Source organism: Peromyscus leucopus, chromosome 16_21 (genome assembly GCF_004664715.2).
Source record: "Peromyscus leucopus breed LL Stock chromosome 16_21, UCI_PerLeu_2.1, whole genome shotgun sequence".
In the NCBI taxonomy this organism is placed as follows: domain Eukaryota; kingdom Metazoa; phylum Chordata; class Mammalia; order Rodentia; family Cricetidae; genus Peromyscus; species Peromyscus leucopus.
In genome coordinates, this window is record NC_051084.1 from 67,312,587 (window position 1) to 67,333,103 (window position 20,517).

At 45.2% G+C, this 20,517-nt stretch overlaps 1 protein-coding gene and 1 pseudogene across 1 annotated transcript in view; both read left to right on the plus strand.

Moving 5' to 3' along the window:
• Nucleotides 1-20,517, plus strand: part of LOC114707856 (24-hydroxycholesterol 7-alpha-hydroxylase) — an 81,638-nt gene that overhangs the window by 11,205 nt on the left and 49,916 nt on the right. Inside the window, exons 4-7 of the mRNA XM_028890717.2 lie at nt 968-1,117; nt 2,438-2,528; nt 8,272-8,376; nt 15,963-16,053. Coding sequence (XP_028746550.1) covers nt 968-1,117; nt 2,438-2,528; nt 8,272-8,376; nt 15,963-16,053 — 437 coding nt within the window. The remainder of the gene's footprint in view (nt 1-967; nt 1,118-2,437; nt 2,529-8,271; nt 8,377-15,962; nt 16,054-20,517) is intronic.
• LOC114707859 lies at nt 12,639-12,874 on the plus strand (annotated as a pseudogene).

Here is a 20,517-nt window from a genome sequence, read left to right on the forward strand (position 1 = left end):
CAGAGCCAAGTGTGGTGACACATGTCTTTAATCCCAGTACCAACCACAGAGACCTGGAGGTCTGTACAGACAGGCAGTGACGAGGAAGTGAGGTTGCTGGGCTAAGAGCCAATGAGAGGGCAGAAAAGCAAGGCATATAAAGGTGTAGGTAGACAGGAAGTAGCTCACTTTTGGAAGCTGCAGAGTTGGTGAGGTAAGGTTGGCTGGTGGCTATTCCTATTTCCCTGATCTCTTAAGTTTTTCACCCCTATATTTGGTTCCGTGTTTTTTATTTAATAAGACCATTTAGAAATTCATCTATAAAGATGCTTCCTTAGAATGGATTTTTAGATCTCCAGGGTTGAAGAGAGGACTCAGCAGTTAGGAGCACACGTGCTCTTCCAACGGACCCGAGTTTGGTTCCTGGCACATATATTGCACAGCTCATAGTTGCCTATATTCAGGGCCAGGGAGATCCGACTTACCTGACCTTCTGAGGCACCTCCGTTCATGTGCACACATCTGCACAGAGACACATGCACACACACATGACTAGGAACGAGGTGTTTGTTGGTTGGTTGGTTTGTTTTTAAGAAAGGGTTTTTTAAATCTTCAGATAAACATAGTCATGTTTCAGTTGTCCTCACATGACAGCTTGACTTCCAGCAGCAGATGTTAAAACTTCTTAAGAATGACTGTCCCTGCCGGGCGGTGGTGGCGCACGCCTTTAATCCCAGCACTCGGGAGGCAGAGGCAGGCGGATCTCTGTGAGTTCGAGGCCAGCCTGGGCTACCAAGTGAGCTCCAGGAAAGGCGCAAAGCTACGCAGAGAAACCCTGTCTCGAAAAACCAAAAAAAAAAAAAAAAAAAAAGAATGACTGTCCCCTAAAGCTGTGCCACATTATCCATTGCTCATTTGTCATTTTAGGATAATTCCATCTTTGTTTCTAACTGCTCGGTTGACTTCCTGAGTGTCCTTGTCTTTGCAGGCATCTTCTTTATCCAGCCACGGTCAATACTCTCTTTAAGAAAGGGTTGTTTCTCACAGACGAGAGGAAAATCAAGGAGTTCTACCAGCATTTTAAAACTTACGATGACAGTTTTGAGTATGGATCCCAGCTGCCGGAATGGCTCCTGAGGTAGGGTGGCCTTCTGCAATTGGTTCTTTGAACATATTTCTTTTCAGCAACATATATCTATACTCTTATCTAATCTCCATCTTGCTCTCTCTTTAATATGTGTGTGCACATGTGTGCCCTGTGTGAGTGTGGAGGCCAGAGGATGACGTCAGGTGTCTTGCTTTATCATTCGTCATTGCAGGTTTTGAGACAAGGCTGATCACCAAGCCTAGAGCTCACCGTTTTGCCTAGCCTGGCTGATCACCAAGCCCCCAGCATTCCCCGTCTCTGCATGGAATTGCAAGTGCATGCTGCCAAGCTGGCTTTCATGTGGGTGCTGGTGACCTGAACTCACGCCTGCACAACAAGGGGGTTACCTCCTGAGCCACCCTCCTAGCTCCCATTCCTCTTATTTATCATTTATTTAACACTTTGTTTTTATTTCACGTGAGTATATGTATGTAGGGGTACAGTGCACTTGCCATAGTGAATGTGTGGAGGAGGCCGGAGGAAAACTTTCCCGAACCCTACAATAAATCCCCCATGGTAGTGAGCTAATCCCCAAATAAATTCCTTTGCTCGTTAAACAGACTCGGTAGATTTCTCGACTCACTCTCTATCTTGTAATATTGTCTTTAACACCCTGCTCCTGATATAATCACCTCCAAGTTGAGAATTTCAGGACTCAATTTTGCAGGGGACCCAGATCATTAGCAGTGAGTGGATGGTGGGAATAGATAGATGAGAATAAAATGGTGACAACTGATGGACTTTGCTTAGCTAAATCAGCCTCTGGCCTCTGTGCTGGACTTTCACCTGTCACTCTTAGGACAGGCACAGTGAACGTGAGCCAAGTAATTGACGCACCATTTTCTCCTTCGGTGGCGGGCAGCCCGGTAGGAATCCCAATGGCTGTTTACAAAGGCACTGAAATGTGTTCCCAGTTTTACCTGTGAACTAACAATTCAGAAGTGGACCTCTTTGGAAATGCTAACTGGAAAAAGATGCATTTGAGGAAATTATTCTATTTTCAGAAGTATTCTTTCCTTTTTAAAAATATAAATTACTTATTTTTGTTATTTTCTGTACGTTGGTATTTTGCCTACATGCATGTCTCTGTGAGGGAGTTTGATCCCCTGGAACTGGAGTTACAGACAGGTGTGAGTGTCCATGTGGGTGCTAGGAATTGAACCTGGGTCCTCTGAAAGAGCATCCAGTGCTCTTAACCATTGAGCCATCTCTCCAGCTCCAACATTCACTCCTTTTATGTCATAACCTGTCACCTTAAACACCCTTGCAAATCACTAATTATATGGGTTTTTTGGTTGTTGTTTAATGCAGAAACTGGTCAAAGTCCAAAAGATGGCTCCTGGCGCTGTTTGAGAAAAATATTGAGGAAATGAAAGCTCAGGAGTCTGCAGGTCATTCTGGGGTGAGTGTACTCCTCATTCACTAAGATCTATGTAATGAATGTGGGACTAAACAGAGACCATAAAAAACATTTTTTAGCTAGGAAATGCGTGTGATTGGATATACTTTTTGTACCATGTGATACACTCGGCATGCTTCTATACATTATTTTAATATCATAGCCTCACACCACCAAGGCATTCTATTTCATAGGGTTGCAAAATGGATGCTACAATAAAATTAAATTAAATTCTTGTTGTTTTTTTTCTCACAAAGTTGGCTATGTCAAAGGACAGAATTACAATTTAAAAGTCTTTGTTACTTTACGACATAATTCTCAAATTAGGCAACTTTTCATTATGTACAACAGATGAAATGTTTTCATAAGCTAAGCAGAACTGGTTTTATAAAAAAAGGCTAGAGCAGGGTTCTCAACCTGTGGGTCACAAACATTGTAAAACACATATTTCTGATGGTCTTAGGAACCCCAACCATAAACTTATTCTTTTTGCTACTTTATAACTCTAATTTTACTTCTGAATAGTGTCTCAATTCCTAAGACCATTGAAAATACGTGTTTTTCTGATGGCCACAACCCACAGGTTGAGAACCACTGAGTAGAGAACTATGAAACTCAGAAACAAACAACAGCAAAAACCCTTCCCTTCTAAGACTGAGCACAGAACAAGAAAACTATGACCAATGGCTTAAAATTGGATTATTCTGGTTACTTAATGAGGGAAGGAGTAAACTGGACTCAGCATCCTTGTCCTCACTCTTGACCTGTTTGGGCACATCAGCTTCTCATTCTCCCCTAGATTTCTAAGAAGGTCACACAGGAACTTAGCTTTCATCCAATGACTTTGGTTTGAACAACACCATATTGACTTGTGTTGTTGTTGTTGATCGGTTATAGGTGCCTGCCCTTACTCACAAGGCCAAGGTCACCTGATATGGCCTCAAGGCATGAAACCAGGCAAGGCTGGAGGGGGCCACAGCAAAACTTAAGCTGTGGCAATTTTATTAAGAGCAATCAGACTTTTTATACCTCTATCTGAAACGGAATATAATGGGAATTGCCAGGATCAATAGAGGTGTAGTTGCCATACAAGGGACACAAGATTAATATCTAAGACCAATTGTGCTGTCAAGCTTCGTGCACTTCCAAGGGAACATACAGAGAAACACAAAGCGCATGAATGCTTCACTGCCTGAGGGAGCGTGTCGGTCTCTCAGGAGCTGGAAGGTACACTGTGGCCCAGGAGCCACTTCACTAGTTATCTCCATGGCTGTAAGGAGCTGATCCAGTGTGAGTTAAAACACGAGGCAGGAGGAGTAGTCCCCAGGGCTTATTCTAGAGCCACGATTCTTTCAGTGTGACCCACAGACTACCAGCATCACCTGGGCGCCACTCATAAACTATGGGCTGGGGCCCAGTGGTCTGGGCCAGCAGCTTTCAAGGCACCCCTGAAGCTTGCTAAGTTGAGATTTTTCATCCCTGGCTGTAGGTTGAGTCACCTCTTGGAACTTTTAAGGAAAATCAGATCTGATTCCTTGAAGTGCAACCCTAATTAGTTTTAATAATAAAAACCTGGAGTCAGATATTGGGCGTGAAAGCTGAAAGATCAGAGAAGCAGAGCAGCCAGCCACTAGAGACTTCTTACCTCTACGAAATCTCAGACTGAGTGGGCAGGATCCTGTCTCCACCTGCTTTATATTCTTGTCTCCACCTCCCGAGTACTGGAATTTAAGGAGTGAGCCACCACCGCCTGGTTAACTAGTGGCTAGCACCACCTTCTGATCTCCAGGCAAGCTTTATTTGTCAGAACATAAACAAAATATCATACAGTTCTTGAGCCCTGAGCCCTCAGAGCCTGGGTTCCATTTGGTCTGGGTTCTAGGTTTCAAATTTGGTCACCAGGCATGTGACCTTAAACACAGGACCTAATGTCTAGGCCTCACATTCCTCACCTGCCTTGCAGAGCGTTAGGAGGTCACATTAGTTCATTTTTGTAGAGGGCTTACAATATAGTAAGGACGAGGTGAGAGCTTGTTTTTGTCACTGTTTAAAAACTCATCTCAAGAACAGGAAGACAGCTCTGTTAGTAAGGTGCTTCCCTTGCAAAAAACGAGGACCTGAGTTCCATCCTCAGAACCTATGTCATGAAACTGGTCCTGGACTTACAGTCCCCATACTAGTGGACACAGGCAGGTCCCTGGAGCTCACTGGCCATACAGACTAGCCTAATCTTCTATTTTCAGGTTAGTGCAAGACCCCTATTAAAAAACAGGGCAGGAGGTGGATCCTGATAAGTGAAAATACCTGCTGCTGTCTGTCCTCTGAAGCCACATGCATTCACATGCTCATGCATATAAACACACACACACACACACACACACACACACACACACACACATACCTACACACACATAAACATAAATTCAGAGAACACATAGTCACTTAAAAACTGGGCCTGAAGATCTGCAATCCCAGCTACTCAGGAGACTAGGACAGGAGAATTGCAAGTTCAAGGCCTACCTGGACAACCTAGTGAGACTATCTCAAAATAAAAGGAGATGGCTGTGATGTGCTCAGGGATAGGGTGCTTTCTTAGCATGCTGAGGCTCTGGTTTCAATCTCTAGTACCAAAAACAAACAAATAAAAAATCTACTTCCATTATTTTAGCATTTCAAAATGATACAGAGAGCTGGCCAATGGTGGTGCACGCCTTTAATCCCAACACTCAGGAGGCAGAGGCAGGTGGATCTCTGTGAGTTCGAGGCCAGCCTGGTCTACAGAGCAAGATCCAGGACAGACTCCAAAAGCTACACAGAGAAACGCTGTCTCAAAAAACTAAAAAAGAAAAAAAAATGATATAGAGAGCTTCTGATTTTAGTTGTAGATTGTCACCAATAATGCTGATTCACTCTAGAAAGGAAGACAGCCTTAGGAAAAAGAAATATAAATGATTTGTATCTGTGATGGTTAGTTTTAATTTTCAAATTGGCACAATCTATACTTACCAGGAAAGAGAACCTTAGTGAGGGATTTTATAGTGGGTGTGTCTCCAAGGGACTGTCTTGATTGCTCCGTGGGCAGCACTATTCCCTACGCAGAGGATCCTGGATTGTTTAAGAACGGAGAAAGCCAGCTGAGCACTAGCTCGTGTACATTCATTGCTCTTTCTTCTTGGTGATGGACGTGACTAGCGGTTTCAAGTTATTGCTGCCTTGACTTGCCTGAAGTGGTGGACTGTAATCCCGAATGATGAGTTAACATAGTTCTTTCCTCCCCTAAGTTGCTTTTGTTGGGGTACTATTATTTTTTTCTTTTTAACCACAGCTGCAGGAAATGAAACCAGCACAGTACCTTTCTCTTTGTCTTTGTATCCTTTCTGTTGCTGTGATAAACATGCTGACCAAAGGGACTTAGAGGAGGAAAGGGTTTATTTCATTTTATGCTTCCAGGTCATAATTCATCACTGAGGGGAGTCAGGGCAGGAACTCCAGGCAGGACACTAGAGGCAGAAACCATGGAGGAACTGTGCTTGCTTAAGGCTCTGACCATTCAACAGGCATATGTGTCACCCACAGTGGGCGGGGCCATCCTACAGAAGTTTAACACAGTCAAGACAGACACTTGGAACATCTGTGGAGCATCAGAATATGAAATCCATACTTAAAACGATCAGTTCTGCTCTCCCATCATTATGGACGTGATAGATAAGGAATTTTCAGAAGGCAGTTGCTATGCGCCAGTCATGACTACCCATTGCCCGAAGTCATTTCCTATTTCCTATGACAACTTTAATGCCAAGAAGATGATTGATTGGCAGGGCTAATCAATCTGGAAAACGTGCATGCTTCGTTAACAGCAAGTGACACCAGCACCTCGGTTCTCATCCTGCTGATGTATGCATTTCTTTCCCACTAACTTCTTTATTGTGTTAGTTTCCTCGTGTGAATGCCGAATGTGAATAATAGTAGCTGCTTCTTGGAACCATGCTAATATACAAATGAGCCAAACACTTGGAAAGACCTTAAAACTGCTCTGGCCCCAGGCAAGCGGGGGTCGATCATAGTGCCCATATTGTTTTCCTATCATGGTACTGAGTTAAGATTAAAAGCACATCCATCGCCTGAGTGTCTGCCCTCTGGTGGAGAAGCAACCAAGGGCAAAAGCACACTGGAGAAATCCCTGCATGAAGTCAGTTACAGTGTTTCCGGGGTCACCTGGGGAACAGCCAGAGTAGGTTGTTTTGCTCTGAGTTGGTGCCATTTAAGTCAAAACATCTGTTTTCCCAGGAGCTTGACCTGAGCTCCTCGTATATGCTGGCCAGCCCTCTACTTCTGGGGTGAATCTCTAGTTTTCCCTTTTACTTTTTATTTTGAGGAAGAATTTTACGAAGTCTCCAGATAGGGTCTTGAACTCACTTTGGAGCCCAAACATACTTTGAACTTGAAATTCTCCTGCCCCAACCTTCCAAGTTGTATGATTACAGCCCTGTACCACCAGCCTAGCTACTTAATTTTCCTATGAGCAGAGGTTTGCTTGTGTTAAAAGGGTAACGTGTGGGTTGGGTATGTAACTCAGCTAGTAGAATGCTTGCCTGGTACACAGGAGGACCTGATTTCAATCTCTACCATTGCGTAATAATAATGGTAACAGCTGGGTGTGGTGGTGCATGCCTTTAATCCTCTGTGAACTCAAGGCTAGCCTCAGCTACATAGTGAGTTCCAGGTCAGCGAGGCCTACATAGTGAAACTCCGTCTCAAAAATCAAACATGATACTTATGAAAATACAGACATCACAAGTAACCAAGCAATCCCCGGCAAAAAAACAAAACAAAACAAAAAACCAAAAAACAACGTTTTGGGTCCAGGTGTAGCTCAGTTCGAAGAGTGCTGGTCTAGAATGCACAACACCCCAGGTTCATCTCCGGTACTGACTGAGGCAGGTGTGGTGGTACATTCGTGAAATCTCAGCACTGAGGAGGGAGAGGGGGGAGAAGCAGGAATGCCAGGTCATCTTCAGCTATGGAGAAAGTTGACCTTGTCTCCGGTATTTTATTGGTAACTGTACTAATATTTACTTCTCAAAATTTTATGGGGTAGGTACTACATCAAGGCCATCTTATAGATGAGGAGATTCAACCGCTAAAATAGTCTAGTGATTTATACAGGATCATTCAGTTCCCTAATAGTGACGCCACAGGGCAGAACTTCAGCTCTGCTCCCCTGGAGTTCCTGTTTCCCATTCCCATACTCCCACGCAGGGGACCTTAGACTGCACTCCTGTGAGCATCAGACACAGTGTCTCTTGGACTAAAGATGAATGAATGGTTCCAGGGTCATGGGTCAGTCTAGGCCAAGTGCCCAATGAGCAAGCATGGGGATCTGAGTTTCAGACCCCCCAGAGCCCCCACAAAAATCTGGGTGTAATGACACATGTCTGTAACCCCAGCTCTGGGCAGACAGAGGGGTAGGTGGATTCCTCAAGCTCATTGGCTAGTCCAGCTGGCGGAACCAAGGAGCTTCAGGCTCAGTAAGAGACTCTGCCTCAAAAATAAAGGTGGAGCCTGGCGGAGGAAGGATACCCAGTGTCAGCCTCTGGTCTCCTTGTGCGTGCGCTTGCCCACACATCCACACCAATAAGTACATAGAGCACACACAGAGGAGAGAACAGTAGAATGATTTCTTGTTTATGGACATCTGTCCTTGTCACATAGCTGTGGTCTAACAACGGTCATTTCCTTCACACAGACCCTGGTGCAGGCCATACTGGATACTGTGGAAATGGAATCATGTCAACACAGTCCTAACTATGGACTCCTGATACTTTGGGCTTCTCTGGCCAACGCTCCTCTTGTGAGTACCAGGGGGACGATGGGGCTCATTTCCATCCACTTGACTTTCGTTTGTTTTTGGCGTTATTTTCCCTTTCTCTTCAGTTCTTCACTTACTTTGGGGAACAAAATGATAGCAGTGCACTGGGATGTAAGATTAAAAGCAACAGTGAATGCTTGACAGAATCCGGCTGGGTAGCTCAGTTGGTGAGATGCTGGCCTCACAAGCTACAGTTCCTAAATGCTGGTGGGTGTGGCAGGCTGCCTGAGATCCCACTGCTGGAGAGGTGGAGACCAGGGATCTGTGGGGCAAGCTGACCAGCTAATCTAGCCTGATCAATGAGCTCTAAGTTCAGTGAGAGCCCCTGTCTCAGTGAATGATGCAAAGAGTGACCGAGGAAGGTAACCAGCATCAATCCCTAGCCTCTGCGGGTAGGAGCATTCATGTACACACACGTCCACACACACTTCTGCACAAACATAGACGCATACATACCAGGTGCATGTGCGCGCACGTATATACACACACACACACACACAGCACTCACATTTACATGTTAAATCCCCCACCTCCCCCAAAATCCCACCCGAGCACACTAAGGAGGCACAGTCTAGATCCAGAGAGAATTCTGCCCCCTGACATGCTTGCCCTTTGGGCCCCCTGTGTACCGTTTAAGGGGCTCTGACTTTGTCAGGCTGGATGCTCTGTATGCTGCACACTTGAACAAAGCCCAGCCCAGCTTTGAACCAGGCTGAGAGAATGGCAAATGATGGTTTCAGATGGAGCTGCTCATCTCCAGCCACAGGGGTGGTCACTTAAAATCTCTGTGCCCCCGTTTCCTTTGCAAGAAGTCAGGGAGGGAGAAAGAGAGAGAGAGGATATGAGTATGAGCATAAAAACTTGTGACAGTGATGCTGGCAGCAATCCCAGGGGTTGCTCATTTCCCGACAAGTCTCTGTGAGATCCAACAAGATGCTCTAGTCATGTCCAGTGAATGTGAGCGCTCCCTCTCCTCCAGGGTACCCATGCATCTGTATTTCTTGGTCCCTTGGTTCTGCAAGCTTCTCAGTGAATGGGGCTTATGACATTGAAATTCACTGCACATCTAAAGACAGCAGGGACCTTTAAAACCCATTGATTTTTATGTACTTGTTTTAATTGATGGATTTAGTTTTCTGTTTGTTTTGAGGCCGTCTTGCTATGTAGCCTCAGGCTGCCCTTGAACTTGCAATTTCAGGTGCTGAGATTAGAGACGTGAAGCACAGTGTTGGGCAACTGTTTCCTATTATATTTTTCTTTTGCTAGGTGAACAAAATACTGGGTTTCCTTAGGACATATTTATCCATGTAGATCTGAACTTGGCCCATGGCTATCCTCATTACCTCTTGCCCCCTTTCCCACCCACTCCCTTCCTTCTTCCCAAATGGTCCCCCATCTGCTTCCAGGTGTGTGTGTGTGTGTGTGTGTGTGTGTGTGTGTGTGTGTGTGTGTGTGTTCCTTTAAAGCTACTGTGAACTGGGTGAAAGCCAGCAGATCTGCCCGCGATTCTGTTTAGCCCGCCCTGACTCCCTAGTCAGCACACTGTCTGGCTGGCCCAGGCTGTTCCTTACGTTGGCTGCAGCGGAAGGACGGCTGTCTGTGTATCTGTGCTTGATGAAACAGGGACGCTCAGCCCATCTCTGGCAAGCGTAGTCATTTTTTTTCTTTTTCTCTAACCACTAGAAATAAATATTATACATTTCTCTTTCCTGTTTCTGAAGGCCTAGGTGGCTAGATGATTTTTAGGCCCCAATAATGTAACTTCTTTTAACCTGTTGCAAATAACAGAGACAGATATTCTGGCCTTTCTGCTCCAACATGTAGCACCCGGAAGAATATATAGTTCAGCAGTGGCAGTCAAGTGGGGAGCCCCATGCCTCCCCCTACTCTCTCTGCTCTCCTATTCCTCTCTGACTCTTCTCAACTAATTGATCGAACTACAGCAACACCTAAGAGCAACTTCCAAACATGCACACAACAGCCACAGGCAGTGCGTTAGTTCTCAGGACCTTTCCAGAAAGGTCCCCTGCAGAAGCCACACAAAGCGCTATTGATCGGACACAGAGGTCAGTTCTTTGTGATTGGGCCTGGCACTAGTCTGAGAGGATGTGTCCGATGATGACCAAAAGTTTCATCTTGCTGGATCTTCCTCGTTGGCACCTCCACAGGGCAGGGTGAGGCCTGAGCAGAGACCTTGGAAAGGCCTTCTCATCAGATCTGAAGCCAGTTCCCACAGCTGGGCGGCAGAGGGCTGGCTAGTCCTTTAACCTCTCCCAGCTTGCATCCATGTCCTCATCTGAACTGCCTCCAAGGACGGTTGGGAGGATTTAACTGGAAGTAATAAAAAGTGCTTAACAACATTGGTGCTCAATAAATAATGTGTGTGCTGTACATAAAAACACCACCCTTGTTGAAATCAATGGCTTCTTTCAATGACCTATTAAAAATGAATGTAGACTGCCATGGGTCCCAAATGCTCGACCCCTGAATGGCCAGGATGGGCATGGCCCTACTGTTTGGGCTTTTAGGATCACCCATTGCTAAAGAAACCCTAAGAGCTGTAAGTGATGGGTGGGTCATTCAGGCCCAGATGGGGTCAGTGCTTCTCTTCTCCCTTGCAGCCCCCAGAGCCTGTGCTTTAGATGGCATGGTTACCTGCTCACCAGGAGGCTCTGTTTTGGCCCAGGTGTGCTTTGACAGACCATTGCAAGATTTTGGCCATAATTCATGAGATTATGTTGATGGAAAAACCATTTCCTAGTTCTAAGAAGTTCCTGACGGGCAAAAGAACTTTCTAGAACATTTCTCAGCTATATCAAAGCTGACTTTTGCCATTTTTATCTGCTGCTTCTCTGAAGCGGTAACTATGCTCAGCGGCCGTCATGGCCCCGTTCTGCTCAGTTATTGTCATGGTAGCACGTGTGTGGCCTTGCACAGTGACCTCTGCTCCCCTGCCCAGCTGTGTGTATTTCACATCTCTAACGTCAAGTTCTTTGGTCAGAAACTGCTTTATATGTATTGGTGTTTGCCATGATTGATAGAAGATTATCTGGAATGTTATAGAGATTTGTTCTTTCTTGTTTCAAAAAGTGGTCAATGATAGCCATCACTTTGAGCTCTAAATGAGTATATTAAGTATACAACAAGCCAAAGTAAAAGGATAAATAGCAAGTGATGAATAGATGATGGATGGATGGATGGATAGAAAGACATCATCAAATCAGGCACTCTAAACATCCAGCAGAAATCAGCTGGGAAGACATTTGAAGACATCCAGTTCTGGGTCTCCATGGAGAGAGTCTCCAGCAGAGCAGTCTCCTCTCTGCTGAGAGTTCCAAGTGAAAGAACAGGCAGCCACACAGAGAGATGGCATCAACAAATCAGGTGCTCAGAGCGTCCGTCGGAAACCAGCTGGGGAAACGGAGGCAGCCGGACTTCCCAGCTAAGCTTGCTCTCCAGGGGTGAGCTTGCCGTGGCGATGCTTCCGGCTTCTCCTTCCCACTCTGCAACTTTCACAGCATGGCTGAACAGTGACAGCATCTGGTGGGAATGGCCTGCCCTCCTGCTGTTCTCCAGGGCACAGCGCTGTCTTGAGCTAACTGTCTGTTGTCCTTCTCTGTCACAGAGTGGGGCAGGTCCCGTTTCTCACACCAGAGGAGGCTGGCACACTCCTGACATTAACACACTAGGGTCTGAAGTGGGGGAACCAACCCCACTTCCAGTGCCAGGTTCTCAGTGAGCTTACACAGCACATGGTGATTGACTTACATATGGCACCTCCTGGACGCCATCAGCATCCACCACATCTCCTCTTGGATGCTGCTGAAGGATCCAGCCAGCCTCAGAGCCTCCTTCCTCATCTCTTCTCACTTCCTCCTTAGCTCTCCTACAAGTGGCTTTTTGTAGCCGCCCTGCAGTTTGGTGGCCAGTTGGCTTTCTTTTTTGCACTCTGACCATGGACTTGACCCTTTGGCATAATACTGATTGTTACTCCATTGGGCAGCACTTTTGAAATCCTCTACCAAATGTGTCAGTGACCTTTGCTTTTTGATTCAGCATTGCCTGGAAACATTCTACTAACTCTTTAATACTTTTTCCTATGTTTATGTTTTTGTTTCTGGAGACAGGGTCCCACGCTAGCCTTGAACTCATAATCCTCTTGCTTCAGTTTCTCAAGTAGAGGCCAGGACTATAGGCATGTGCCAGGCTGCCTAGCCCTTTCCTTAGTTTTAAGAAGTATAGAAATCACTTCTTGTCCTTTTGGCTAAGGTGAAGTGGGTTATCGGTTCTTATCAGTGTAATATCACACAGAAGTGGGTTATCGGTTCTTATCAGTGTAATATCACACACATCCTCTCTCTGAGGACAGGACAGTAAAAACGGACGTTTGGAGCTGGGAGACGGAATGAGAGTTTGCACTGTCCCCCCACTGCATGCAGCGATCTGCTATTGCGGCACCTCCAGCAATGGTGCACCCCACTTGGGGGAGCATCTGGAAGAAGTACTCCTTCCCCCTAACTATTGTAGGGGGAGGCAGGGTCTCATGTAATCATGTAGCCCAAGTTGGCCTCACACTGGTTCTGTCAGGGAGGATGGCCTTGAACTCTTTATCCTCTTATACATCCCAGGTGCTGGGATCACTGTCCTGTACCCTCACACCAAAAGTTCATTGTTTTGTTTTGATTCATTTTATTTTTTGTATGAGTATTTTACCTGCACATGTGCCTATGGAGGTCAGAAGACAGCAGATCCCCTGGAACTGGAGTTCTGGGTGGTTGTGAGCTGCCGCATGGGTGCTGGGAACCGAACCCAGGGCCTCTGCAAGAGTAGCAAGTGCTATTAACTACTGAACGATCTCACCAGTCCTCAAAAGTACTGCCTTAAAGGTAAAATAATAATAATAATAATAATAATAATAATAATAATAATAATAATAGCAGATTTAACAATGGGAAAGCTGTTAAGGGAAAAAGCACTTCACACCATCGTGCAGCCATTTGTTATTGAGCTGAATTCTAGAGTTTTCCATAAAAATAAATGGTGCCCAATTTTAGTGAGTCTCAAAACCGCAGTCCGGCACACAGGAGCTCTTCTTGTGGAACTGAAGGTCTCTGAGCATCACTGGGATGCGTTCTCCAGTGTGAACTCTGACTTCAAATACAGTGAATCGAGTATGGAGTGATTATTAATCAAATCCAATAGCTTTTAGCGCTTCCGTTGATTGCTGATGGGAGGAAGAACCTGAGACAGGAGAGAGCTCCCTGAGTGAGGGTGTGTGAAGATGAGCTAGATAATCCTCAGGCTAATCCTTCCGGGTCGGATGCTGCTCCAGACTGTCTGCACTCCAGGGCCCTGGGCCCTGGTCCTCTCGTTCCTCTGTCTGAACAAGGCTGTATGTACATCCTTGTGTTCCCAAGGATGCACCAGGGAGGAAGGCAGCCTGAGCTTGGCTGTCTTCAACACTTCCCTTCAGTACTGCTCTTCCCCTTTTGACCACACGGGGGAGGATTGGGATCATTTCAAGGGACATCCTGTTTCACAAAAGCAATAAACAGACAAAAGACATAAGTTATACAAAGTGTTACCTGGGTCACCTCAGAATTGATTTCAAAATAATTTTTTCCACTTGCAGTTATTTTATTGATAATTTCCATTTTTGAGAATTCCCTGCCTCGGTGCTGTATTTACATCATTTCCACCTCTCCCTTGTCCCCCCCCCCCACTCCTCTGCCTGCTTCCACTCCCTCCCAAGTTCATGATCTCTTCGTTAATACAGTAGATGCTGATAGGAAAACAGTGAGAGGGAGATCCAGCCTTCTCGGGATCAAACATTCCTGTATTGTCTAACCTCAGAAGCAAAAACCTCCACCTCAGCAGGAAGTTCATTTTTTTTTTTTTTTTTTTTTGGTTTTTCGAGACAGGGTTTCTCTGTGTAGCTTTGCACCTTTCCTGGAGCTCACTTGGTAGCCCAGGCTGGCCTCGAACTCACAGAGATCCGCCTGGCTCTGCCTCCCAAGTGCTAGGATTAAAGGCGTGCGCCACCACCACCCGGCTTTTTTTTTTTTTGGTTAAGGAAGCTCATTTTTAAGATGCACATTTTTATCTTACGCATATTATATAGGGAAGATACGAAATACTCTTTTTTACTCAAACTCATTTATTGTGATAAATATTAGGGATGAAAAAGTCATTACTCTCCAAAATATGGTAGCTGTTGATTAAAAAAATGCACACATGAAGACTGTTCTGGGGTATTTATTTGGGGGCCAGACGTTAAAGCAAAAGAGACCACTCACGGAATCATCCAAAGCCAACAGGTTGAGTGGTCCAGGTTAGAAGCAGAATTCTGCACAATCGAAAAGATGGATGTAGTCTACTTGGTAGGAGACATTTATAATTGATGACAAATTCCAATAGAGATCCTGGCTGTCCAATCTATATCAGAAGCAGCTGCATTCAATTTAGTTTTAAAACCCTAGACTGAGGTTCAAAATTCCTACAAAGAGCAAATAGATAATCATTTGTATATTACCTGTGTTTCCATTGAACATTGAAAACTACATTAATAGATACAAAATAATCCTGATATGCCAAAAGGGAGAATTTACGGGTGTACTTGGGTATAAAGTGGCTCTGTTTTTCTTGTGGTGAAGTCTCATCGTCTGTTTGTTCGTTTTACTTTTATTCTATATTAATTTTGAGGAGTGCTGGGTACTGAACCAGGACTTGTATGTTCATACCATACCAGTGTCCTACCGTCAAGCCTCATCTCCAGCCCCCCATAGTTTACTTAATGAGACTTAAGTATGGTTTCCTGGAATTATTTTAAATTATTATGTTTTAGTTGCAAGAAGAAAATTTTCTGTTTCATTCTCATTCCCTCTCTCTTGCTCTCAACATAGCCTTGTTGTATAGGCCTGGCTGCTACGAAATTCACCTGGAAACCAAGTTGTCCTTGAACTCATAGCAATCCTCCTGCCTCTACTTCCAGATTGTAGCTATGTGCCACTACTCTCCTCTGCTTCATTTGTATTTTAAGGCTATTAAATCATGGCAATATTTTCATGTTGTATTAACATTCTTAGATTATGATTTGTTCTGAATATTTAGTGAATGGCTTCATGGCATTTCATGTTTCTTGTTAGTAAACACAATTCTATCTTTTCTAGTTCAGCAAAGATAGTTGCCTCTATGTAAATACTATAGCTAAACTATAGCGACAGAATTGATGTATAAATTTGACATCTTAATGATATCACTCTTATTTTAAAATCTGGTGTTTTACCCCCATGTACCACATGTATGCAATGCCCGCAGAGGCCAGAAGAGGGCGTCAGATTCTCCAGGACTGGAATTACAGATGGCTGTGAGCTATGATGTAGATTCTAACGCAACCTGTGTCCTTTGGAAGGGCCGGAAGTTCTCTTGACTGCTAAGCCCCTAATCGTGTGCTTTTGAGGTCGACTGAAACACTGTCCTTGCTTCTTTCAGCTGCCTACAGCTAACACTAAATTTGCTCTCGTCACCTTGGGAGAAGGTTTCACGTTGGATGTGTTCCTCTTTTCCAGATTGCGTTCTGGACACTCGGGTTTGTCCTGTCTCATCCCGACATCCACAGGACCGTTTTAGAAGGCATAGCTTCCGTGTTTGGCACTGCAGGTACTAACTTCATTTACGTCATTAAGGACACATTTAGTGTCTATGGTTTGGATCTTGAATGTCTGCCATGTTTTAAAGTCGGGGACCAGGGCTGGGGAGATGGCTCAGGTGGTAAAGTGCTGGCTGCCCAAGAGTGAGGACCTGAGTTCAATCCCCAGCCCCGACACTAAAAACAAACAAACAAGCAAACAAACAAACAAAGGCTGGACATGGTGACACACACTTGTAATCCCAGTGTTTAACATGTAAAATTATGGGCTCTGATGAGAAAAATAGATAATAACTTGATTTTCTTGTTGAAAAGTTTAATATCATTGTATAAAATACCACACGAGTTAAAAGTTGTCCCTCTCTTGCCTCCTCCATAATGGATGAAAATATCATTTCAAAAATATTTTATTTGGAGTCTTTGTCAAACTCCAGCAAACTTGGCTAGCCTGGGTACCTAAACGATGCCCTGCCAGCCCAGAAGGTGAAGCCAGCAGTACTGGGCTTCATCACCGATGAAGTGATGCTCGCCATGGGATTCCAGAAACACACTGATGAGTACAGGGAAAGGCCACTGCCCTCCACAGAGCTCGGGTCTACAGAGCTGACCAGAGGTGTGCATAGCCCCGTGTCCACGGTGAAGAAAGGGCAAGCAGGCGCCCTGACTCACGCTCTGTCCCCATCTGCTGGCACCTTTCCTGACTTCAGGTTCTCCGGATTCCTGCTCTTCGGGAAATACAAGGCCAGGACAGGAATGGTGGGGATGATGTGGAGAGCCCACGTGGCTCAGAGGCCACAACTGGACTGTGACGTGTCTGTGGGGCTTGAATTCGGAACTCTTACACGTGGCTCCAGGGTAAAAAGACGAGAGCCCCTTCTCCCTTTCTGTACCCTGGCTTGTTTTCAGAACCTGTTATTATTCTCTATTAACAGAAAAACATCCCTTCAAACTGTCTCATGGGAATAGTTGTGGTGTATCGATGATTTCCATTGTAAGTTGTTACTGTAGAAAAGAAAACAACTCATAAAAATATAAAACTTTAAAGAGCCATATGTGTACAGAGGTAGCCCAGAGCCCTCTGAACAAATAAAATATCTCAGAACCAATGATGTGTAAGCTGTAGTAACAGCTCAGAGATTCAGATGTGGGAGGAGCCCACGAGGCCAGGAGTCTTGGAGACTGATTTTGAGGAAGATATCCATAAATCTACACAAAAAAGGAATATTAGGGGATGCTGTAATCAAGTATTCTCCAGAAAAATAGAACCAGTTAAAGATGGTTGGATGGATGCCTAGACCATAGGTTATTAGGTATATAATTAGACAGATAATAAATGAATGGAGAGCTCTAGAAAGATTTAGTTTATTTTTAAAGCTTATTTGTATTTTTAAATTATATGGATGTTCATGTAACTGCACGTGGGTATAAGCATGTGAGTGCAGGTTTCCACAGATGCCAGACGATGGAGTCACATCCCCTGTAGCTGGAGTAGCAGGCTCTTGAGAGTCACCTGACGTGGGTGCTGGGAACTGAACTTGGGTCCTTTGCAAGAGCAGCGGGGTGAGCGCTTCACCCCAGAGCCCAGAAAGAGTTTTATGATGCGAAGTTTGTTGGTGTGATTACAGATCCTAATGGTACAGTCTTAGTCATGTGATCTCACGGGAAGTCTGTCCAGTCAGCTTGGTGGTTTCTCCAGAACTGGACGTGGATTCCTTTATTCTGTGCCTCCCGTTCTTGGCCAAGGGCCGCTATGAGCATGTCAGGTGCTCTCAGCATCCAGCCAGCCACTGAGAACTGCCTTGGCTCCTGCCCTCTGCTTGTGCAGAGCCTCACGGCCGGCCACGGCAGGAAGAGGGTGTTTTCAGGGCTCTCTGGAGCGGGATACACAGCCCTGCACAATTGAATGGCCTTCGGCTTGCGCAGGAACACAGACCTCGCCAAAGCTGCTACAGACGCCTGTTCCCTAGGCTTTGGGTTTCAGATGGTGTGTGTCCCATCTACTGCCTCAGGTGGCTGCGAGGTGAACAATGACCTTTAAAGGGTTCTCTCCCAGATCCTCTCGGGAAAAGCTCCCTGCTTTTCTGCTTCAGAAGTTTAGAAGACAAACAATGAATTACATTCTACTTGGTGCGTTATTTTGGGAGAGAAAAAAAAAACCCAATGATCAGTTTAATGCATTAGTATGCTAAGACTATTATTAATGGCTGTCAAAGAAAACAGAACTGAGTGTGGATAATTACCAGTACCAGGGGTGGAAACGTGTGTTGAGTAGGTGAACCAGGTATAGCACGAATCTTAAAAGGTCTTATTAATAAAAACAAACCTGGAGCCAGGTATTGGGGTGAATGCTGGAAGATCAGAGAAGCAGAACAGGCCATAGCCACCGCACCTTGCCAATTCCTCAGCTGATCCTGTTACCTCAGACTAGAAGCCTCTCAGTCCTCATCCAGAATGAATCTCAGCTGAACTGCTTCTCGAAAGTCTGAAAGCTTAACCAGGCCTAGTTCCTGGTCCTCATGCCTTATATACCTTTCTGCTTCCTGCCATCACTTCCTGGGATTAAAGGCTCTTGTTACTGCGCCTGACTATTTCCAGTGTGGCTTTGAACTCACAGAGATCCAGATGCCTCTGGAATGCTAGGATTAAAGGCATATATGCCATCATTTTCTGGCCTCTATCTAGTGGCTGTTCTGTTCTCTGACCCCAGATAAGTTTATTAGGGTGCACAATATTTTGGGGAACACAATATCACCACAACCAGGCTTGGCCTTATTGGTAAGATGCATTGAGCAAGGACGTGAAGTGACAGGTAGGAATCTAGAGGAAGGGGCAGCAGATGTGATCACATTGCGTGCCCACGGGATCTGCAGTTCTGTTAACACGGTCCTGGCGTTCATTCCGCAGCAGAACGTGTGAGAAATGGATTCACCATAGAGGGAGGAGCTCTAAGGTTCCATCTCTCCCGATGCCCTTCCCTTCCCCTTGACAGGCATACCTGCCCTTCCTTGTTTGGTTTTCTTTTGTTTTAAACCACAAGAACTTGCCTAGTTCATGGCCTTAACTCTCTATTTTACAGCCATCTGCTCCCAAGTCATTTCTAGAAGTTTCTAATATAAAGTGTGTACCGTGGGTTGATCACAGCAGGCACTCTGGGGAGATGCATCTTGTCTCATTCTTTCCCCTTTTCTGCCCCAGAAGCCATCCCTGCCCCTTCCTCTCCTGTGTTGCCTTTCATTTCCCAGCAGCACCTGCTTCTTTCTCCAGATCCCTGGCTCTGCATCCTGTCTCCTTGTGGTCAGCAGGGTTTCCCAGAGTGAGCAGCAGGAGCTCCCTCCATCTGATGGAGGGTGGCTTTTTGTTTGGTTCTTTGTTTGGTTCCTAATGAATTAGTTAAAATGTTGTGGAGTTTCCAGGAGGACTGATGGGCTGTGCCTGGAGTGCAGAGCCAGCCACTGCTCCCAACCAGGCCACGGACTGTCTGGCAAGCCCAGTATGTCCACTAATGCCAAGCACACGGTGACACTGGCAGAGGACACTGAGCTAAATGACATTGTGTCCCTGCAACTTCAGCCTGTGAAATCTGCAGTTGGTGCCAGGAAAATCACAAGCTCAATCTCCGTGTCTTCATATCACTAGCTTTTCCGTCCCCCTTTCCTACTTCTTTTTATTTTATATTATTTTTATTCATGTGTAGTTATATGCCTGTATTTGTGTATTCACAGTTGTGTGTGTGTAGGTATTCACAGGTGTATATCTGTGAGAGTGTATGTATATTCACAGGGGTGTGTGTGTGTGTGTGTGTGTGTGTGTGTGCACTTGCACATGCCTGAGAAGGCCAGAGGAGAGCATTGCATCTGTTAGAGCTGAAGTTACAGCTGAGGCTGCTCCAGACATGAATTCTGAGTTGAGCGACACATGCTCTTCAAGCTGAGTCATCTCTCTAGTCCTGTTATCATTAACTCTTAATTCAAGATATCAGACTGCTTGCGCTCACCTGAAGCCTTTCCTCATGGTCCTGTCTGAGCTTCAGGGGAGACAAGAAAAGCAAGAATCCTGAGGTTTCTATTCTGGGGTACTCAGGCAAGCTTCTGCTGAAACATAGGCAATGATGATGATGTGTGTAAATTACTTACATATGGTTTACATGTATATAAGTGTAAGAAATGTGCTTATATCTTTTTTTTTTTTTTTTTTTTTTTTTTTTTGGTTTTTCGAGACAGGGTTTCTCTGTGTAGCTTTGTGCCTTTCCTGGAACTCACTTGGTAGCCCAGGCTGGCCTCGAACTCACAGAGATCCGCCTGGCTCTGCCTCCCGAGTGCTGGGATTAAAGGCGTGTGCCACCACCGCCCGGCTGCTTATATCATATTTTTATGAAAGTAAATCTGTGTGTGAATGTAGTGCGTATGTGACATATCCGTGTGTGTGTGTGTGTGTGTGTGTGTGTGTGTGTGTGTGTAGGGCATTCTGCATCTATC